The following is a 7500-nucleotide window of genomic DNA, read 5'->3' as shown; positions in this document are numbered from 1 at the left end:
ATAATAATAAATAATATAACACAGATAAAACAGCTCAGTGTTACAGGTAGAACATAATAACAATAATCTACAGTAGATAGAATAGCGATATTGTGTAATGGGTAAAAAAGAAAAAAATAACAATTATAGTCTACATCACATACCATAGCATCCCTGTGTAATGGGTTAAAATAATAGTAATAATAACAATAACAAGAGTAACACACCAAATCATAATACACGAAAATAATCAAAAGGAGAATTCATAATAAACCTTGCATGGAAATAAGAGGAAGGGAAGGAAGGACCTGCATAAAGTAGAAACCTTGTGATGGCCTCCAGGAAAGCAGCAACACGTGCATCAAGAACAGGATGAAGTCTTACCACTACCAGCTTATCACTACTTAATACTAACGACAGGAGTATGTCAATAATTAAGGGTCCATTCCTGGTGGTGCGTGTGAGGGAGAGGAGGGAGGGGGAAGGGAGGGAGGGGGAAGAAAATACGTATAGAGGAATGCATGTAAATCATAATAGGAACAGGAGGGGTAAGTGGGAGGAGGAAGAGGAGCAAATTGTAATGGGGGAAAGAGGAGGAGGAGGAGGAGGAGGAGGAGGAGGAGGAAGAGGAGCAGGGGCAAACTGTAATGGGAGGAAGAGAAGGAGGGGCAAACTGTAACAGGAACGTGGGGGGTCAAACTATAATGGGAGAAAAATGAGAAAATAATGGGAGGAGGAGGGGCATACAGTAATAGGATAGAGAGAGAAAAAAAAAAAAACTACAATGCTAGGGAGAAGGAAGGGGAGTCAAACTATATTAGGTCTTTAAAAAAAAATGAAAAAAAAAAAGAAAAGAAAGAGGTGAAATAATAATGTCAGTGACCGTGCATTTATATAACCTCGAATGTATATAAACAACACTCACTTCATATCATTTTGATTTCTAACTAACCTTACACTTAAAGTCACGACCTTTCCCTTTCCCTCACAGCACCAGGAATCTTACTTACAGCTTACAGTGAGGAGGTGAAGACTTAACCTAACCTTATTTCAAGAACCCCCAACATTACGTCCTTAGTTACCAGGAAGGTGGTGGACCAAAGAGATGTGATGACCAGGAATGAACATGTGGCACCAACTATCGTGTATAATGATGAAAGTAGGACGACTGTGTTAGGAGAAAAGTGGTCGTAATGAACGTAATTATTCACATTTGAGGATAAAGTGAGAAAATGGGGTGCATGAGAGAGAGAGAGAGAGAGAGAGAGAGAGAGAGAGAGAGAGAGAGAGAGAGAGAGAGAGAGAGAGAGAGAGAGAGAGAGAGAGAGAGAGAGAGAGAGAGAGAGAGAGAATATATGGTGATAAACCAAGACATGAAAAAAAGAGGAGGAGGAGGAGGAGAAAAGAGATTAGCAGTAGTAAAAGGAAGGAGGAAAAAAGTAATAGGAGGAAAGGAGAAGTAGTAGTAGGAGGAGGGAGAGAACAAAAAGGACAAGAAATAGTGAAAAAAAAGATGAAATTGAGAAAGAATGACTAACGTGATGCGAAAGAAGAAGAATCAAACGAGAGACAATGACAATGATGATGACAATAATGATAATGATGATTGATGATGATGATGATGACGTCAGCTTATGAGTAAAGGGCATGTACTCACCACAGCCACAGCCTCTGAGCCGAGCACCTCGTAGGGGGACAGGGTGGTGTAGAAGGCAACATTGGCGAGCACGTACACAATGGTCACCAGCGAGATGGAGATGTAGATGGCCTTTGGCAGGTTTCTGAAGGAGAAGAGAAGACGTGTATTGTAGGTGTGACGGTATTAGAGGTATCACTGTTTCCTTCCCCGTCTCATTACTGCCAATAACAATAATAACAACAATGCTCTAACAGTATCGAGTTACTACTACTACTACTACTACTACTACTACTACTACTACTACTACTACTACTACCACTGCTACTATCACTGCTACTGCTACTATTACTTTTACTATTATTGCTACTGCTACTAATAAATAAAATTACAAAGTTACAAGTACAAGAAGAATTATTTCTACTATAATCACCATTACAAGCAGTGACAATATTGCTTCTACTACTACTACTACTACTACTACTACTACTACTACTACTACTACTTCTAAACTAATATTGTTACTATTATTATTGCGACGACACCACCACCAATAACAGCAACAGTTACTACTAGACCTACAAAAATTACTACTACTATTACTACCACCACCACCACAATCAGCACTTCAGTCACTACCATCATCCTCCTGACCACCACCACCACCACCACCACCATCACCACCATCACTACCACCACCATTCCTTGTTGGTGGTGGGACGCAGACATAATAACAACAATGTTTCTCTGAATATGAAGGTGAAGGTGACTGAAAGTGCTGCTTCTGATCACGTGCGCGTCTGTATCTTCGTGTGTGTGTGTGTGTGTGTGTGTGTGTGTGTGTGTGTGTGTGTGTGTGTGTGTGTGTGTGTGTGTAGGATTATTATTCATGAAATTTTAAAAGCGTATAACTATTAATTTATTCTGTTGTGATAAGATTCCTAATATTTGATTGGTCTGTGTGTATTGATATAGGCAAGGTATGTTATATGGACCACAGATGTTTATAATACTGGGATTGTCATAATTATGTAGTTTTAGGGTTCTAGTTGAATTAATTATAGTGTGTAAAATTGCCGAGGTCAATAAACTATCAGTCTATCTGTGTGTGTGTGTGTGTGTGTGTGTGTGTGTGTGTGTGTGTGTGTGTGTGTGTGTGTGTGTGTGTGTGTGTGTGTGTGTGTGTGTGTGTGTGTGTGTGTGTGTGTGTGTGTGTGTATTTCCTTGAAAGGGATTTTTATCTATTTTCTTGTTTTTTATGCATATTGAAAATACATGTGTTTACTGTTTGAAGGAAGATAAGAAAGAGTTCATAGATACAGATGAAAATTACGTAAAGATAAGATTAATGATAAATGACAAGTAACATTAAATAACAAGGGAGAGATACTGAGGCTTTTAAATATATCTATACTGAGCCTTTTAAATATATCTAAAGTCGAAATAACTATTGATTTGCAACACTCAATAGGTTTAATCAGTAATAACATAATGAGAGAGTCAAGGTAGAAACACATACACTCATTACTCTCTCTCTCTCTCTCTCTCATTACCTCTCATCCATTATTCCCAACATTTCCTCAACTCATTTCTTGTCCACATGCAACACACACACACACACACACACACACACACACACACACACCAGAAGACCCTCAGAACAAGGCTGATAACTTTCTCTCCCTCCTTTGACTAAACCACTGATCCTCACATGAAACACTTCTATAAGCCATACCTGCCAGCCTCACCAGTACAAGAATACAAACAGGAACAGGTGTAAATGGATGGCAGAAGGAAGGTTGAAGGTGCCTGGGATGAGGTGAGCGATGGATGGATGGATGGATGGATGGATGGAAGGGCGTAGAATTGTTTATGATATCTGGGTGGAGTTGATGGAGCGGTGGATGGATGGAAGGCGAAGGGAGTAGAAAATGTTGATATTTGGGAGGAGTTGATGAATGGATGGATGGGTGGGTGGGTGGATGAGTGGATGGATGGAAGGGAAGAGATAAAAAAAATGTTCACGATATCGGAGAAGAGTTAAGGGATGAAAAGCTGGATAGGTAGATGGAAGGATAGATGGACGGATGGGTGGATGGAAGGGGAGAAAAATTCACCTGTAGGGAGTTAGTTAATACTTACTTGACAGGTTCCTTCAGCTCCTCAATGACGAAGTTTAAGTAGTTCCTGCGGGAGAAAGAGAGAGACGAGGTGTTAGTGTGGTTTGGATTGAATTGGTTTCGCGAGAGAGAGAGAGAGAGAGAGAGAGAGAGAGAGAGAGAGAGAGAGAGAGAGAGAGAGAGAGAGAGAGAGAGAGAGAGAGAGAGAGAGAGAGAGAGAGAGAGAGAGAGAGAGAGAGAGAGAGAGAGAGAGAGAGAGAGAGAGAGAGAGTACAATATCAGTATATACACTAGTCAGCATTTATCTATTTATCTATCTTTTCGTTAACCACCCCCACCACCACGGCCGCCAGTTAACGCCCACCTCCATATAAGGAATGTCTAGCCACAAAACTCGTCTACGTGCCTTGCCTTCATCCTCACCCCTCTAACCTCCCCCTCCCCTTCCCCAAGTCCTTCACCCCTCTAACACCCCACTCCCCCACCACCCTCACCCTCACTTCTACCTACCATCATGTCTCGAGGCCTCTCTGGAATTTTCATCAGTATTTTTTTCCGCTTTATTTTTTCTTTGTGTGTGTGTGTGTATGTATGTCCTGCTCCCCATTAAGTCTAAGGCAACCATGGGTAGTACTATATGGTGGGTAGAAGGTGGAGTACTGGGGAACTTGCATCTTGTTTGTATCGAGAAAGCTGTTGATTAGTGAATATTTCTGTCGATCTGCTGCCTTTTGTTTCTTCAGTAGCGTTGAGTAATTGTGGAATCTATTTTTTTCTTCCATAACAACCTGTCGGTCAATAATCATCTCTATCTATTTTTCTTCCACAACGCTTTTTTTTTTTTTCATTCATAGCGTGTGGCGTGTATGGAGTTATCTTAAAAGGAAATGAGCAGATTATAACAGGGGTCTTATTTTACTCAAGTCCGTCGGTCAATGAACATCTCCATCTATCTGCTTTTCCTTCAGTAGCGTGGAGTAAATATGGAATCTATGGTATTTCTTTCTTCCTTTACGTGTGGTAGATATGGAGCTGAATTATAAGGAAATCAGTAGAACATAACACTAGATATTACTCAAGTTTAATCAAAGGAATGTGCCTTTATTTACGTAACATTCCTGCGTGAAGTAATGTTCCGCTCAGCTCAGCCCCTCGTGTCGATACCTCACCCTCGACCCACCCACCGCCTTTCCCTCTCACAGACACGCCTTCAATTTTCGAGACGTCAGCGTTTTCTCCAGGTGTTGACTTGCCGCTGCAAGGTGACAAGTGGCGGTGATATTGCACAAAAAGTGAGGTGTGATAGAAAGTCGAGGATACCTAATAGTCATGGTTACCTGCCGCTATCTGGGTGTGGCTGGCCGTGGCCTTAGGATGTGTATCTTTCAGGGGCTGAGTCAGGTATGTCGCGCCCTGTAGTTCAAGCTGAGGTGATGTGTAGTGTCCTTAAAATCACTGTCACCTGGCGTGCTGTCCTTGACTTTAGACTTGCCGCCTCCCGTACGTACAAAAAAGGTAATTTCATGCTACTCTGGGTTGAGGGAAACGCGCGCGCGCGTGGGCGTGTGCATATGTGTGTGTGTGTGTGTGTGTGTGTGTGTGTGTGTGTGTGTGTGGTGGCCATGACCCAGAAATTGTCCCTGAGTATATGCTGGCTTTGTTCTATGGATGTGTGTGTGTGTGTGTGTGTGTGTGTGTGTGTGTGTGTGTGTGTGTGTGTGTGTGTGTGTGTGTGTGTGTGTGTGTGTGTGTGTGTGTGTTTCTGCACGTGCGCACGTTGCATTTATAGAGAGATACGAGAAAGAAGAGAAGGAAGAGGAGGAGGAGGCGAGGGACGAGGAAGGGAAACGAAGCAAAAAAAGTAGGAAAACCGGTCTGCGTTCCTTCACTCTTGAGGTGCCGAGAGAGGACAAGAAGGGACAATAATCCACTCCCACCGAAGTGTTTCTTTCTGGCCCCAGATACATCACCAGGAGTGGCCCGCTGCTCCAGTCACGCCGCGCCACCACGTCTTTAATGCTCCACGAGCCACACCGCCGCCCACAACCACGAGTGACGTCACGCGAAACGGCTGCCTTTGCCCTCTGACGTCACAACTCGGGGCGGAGAAAGGACGTAATGAATGCTCGGACCGCCCACCCTTCCACCCACACACGCACATACAACTTGAATTCCGTAGGTGCTGTTTGCAGTATCAAGATATGTAAACCTGAATCTCCAACGAACACATGCACACACCCACACACCCACACACATACACACACGTACTGTACATAAAAACAAACGTAAGAGGAAAGAATTAACTCGATAATAGCTTCTCGCAAATAAAACTAGTATGCATTTACACTCGTACGTGCGACAATTTGGAGCTACTGCACGATGGCCGAGCGAAACCAAGCGAGCGAGTGAGCGAGACAAGTCATTACGTGTGACGTCGAGAGGTCTGTCCCACTTTCCCTTAATATTTCGACCTCTAGGAGCGCTGAGAGAGAGAGAGAGAGAGAGAGAGAGAGAGAGAGAGAGAGAGAGAGAGAGAGAGAGAGAGAGTAGGTACCATATTCTGAAACACTGCATCACACCTTCACTACTTCGAAAAGGCTCTATGTAGTTAAAATGACACGGATTTTCAAGGGTGTTTTTATGTTTCTAGTGACAGATTAACAAAATTTCTACGATATACACAGGCGAGGCACTCTTGAGAACCCGGCTAATCATCTGTATCCTTTCAAAATAGTAGCAGTGAGAGAGAGCAAAGCGTTTCCGAATATGTGTGTGTGTGTGTGTGTGTGTGTGTGTGTGTGTGTGTGTGTGTGTGTGTGTGTGTGTGTGTGTGTGTGTGTGTGTATGCAGGAAGAAGCGGTGGCTGGCTGGCAGGACTCTCTAGCGGGCAGGCGGTCATCGAGAACTTATCTTTGGCTTCACAACTCCACTTTAATACGCCCCAGAGACTGCAGCCAATGATTCCCCGGCGTGAGCTGAGCCTCAGCGGCGTGACGAGCAAGAGATCAGGCGCAGCATCATCCAAGGACCTCATCTCAAAAACTTTAATTTCAATTCCACCTCGCGAATCGCCGGGGATTTTGAACAGAGAGAGAGAGAGAGAGAGAGAGAGAGAGAGAGAGAGAGAGAGAGAGAGAGAGAGAGAGAGAGAGAGAGAGAGAGAGAGAGAGAATGTGCCGACGAACACTTTCCACACCATCGGACAAAAAATAGGTCAATAGTAAAAAGAGGAGGTGTAAGTAATAATGGCGATAAAAAGAATGGAAGAGACGGAGAAGAGAATGAGGAACACAGAACATAAGAAAGACAGTGAAGAGAAGAGAATACAGAGAACTCCATCATCAAGGACAAGAAAACAAGCCAAGGACAATAAGATGAAGAAAATGAATATAAGAAGAGGAAAAAAACTAATGAAAAAGGAAGAATTAATTAATGAAGAAGAAGAAGAAGAAGAAGAAGAAGAAGAAGAAGAAGAAGAAGAAGAAGAAGAAGAAGAAGAAGAAGAAGAAGAAGAAGAAGAAGAAGAGGAGGAGGAGGAGGAGAAGCACCATTCTCTCACATCCTCCATCTAGGTCAGAATTATCAAGAAAGGGAAGAGAGGGAGGGAGGGAGGGAGGGCGGGTGGTAGTAAGGAAAAAAAAAGCGCTGGGGGAAACGATGACCCACCTCCACCACTTTCCTAGGTCACAAAAGGTCACCAGACACCAGGATCGAGGTCACGGTACACCACCACCACCACCACCACTACAGCTACGTTCGTACAGT

At 43.3% G+C, this 7500-nt stretch overlaps 1 protein-coding gene across 4 annotated transcripts in view; it reads right to left on the bottom strand.

Annotated features, from left to right (window-relative positions):
- LOC135102976 (large neutral amino acids transporter small subunit 1-like) overlaps positions 1-7500 on the bottom strand; it is a 132041-nt gene that overhangs the window by 27916 nt on the left and 96625 nt on the right. For all 4 annotated transcript variants that reach the window (XM_064008752.1, XM_064008754.1, XM_064008751.1 and 1 more), the window contains exons 4-5: positions 3758-3802; positions 1637-1760 (exon numbers count right to left, since the gene is read on the bottom strand). In XM_064008752.1, the coding sequence (XP_063864822.1) occupies positions 1637-1760; positions 3758-3802 (169 nt within the window). The remainder of the gene's footprint in view (positions 1-1636; positions 1761-3757; positions 3803-7500) is intronic.

Source organism: Scylla paramamosain, chromosome 8, assembly GCF_035594125.1.
Source record: "Scylla paramamosain isolate STU-SP2022 chromosome 8, ASM3559412v1, whole genome shotgun sequence".
In the NCBI taxonomy this organism is placed as follows: domain Eukaryota; kingdom Metazoa; phylum Arthropoda; class Malacostraca; order Decapoda; family Portunidae; genus Scylla; species Scylla paramamosain.
Note: the sequence above shows the minus strand (reverse complement) of the source record. Positions and strands in the feature narration are given on the sequence as shown.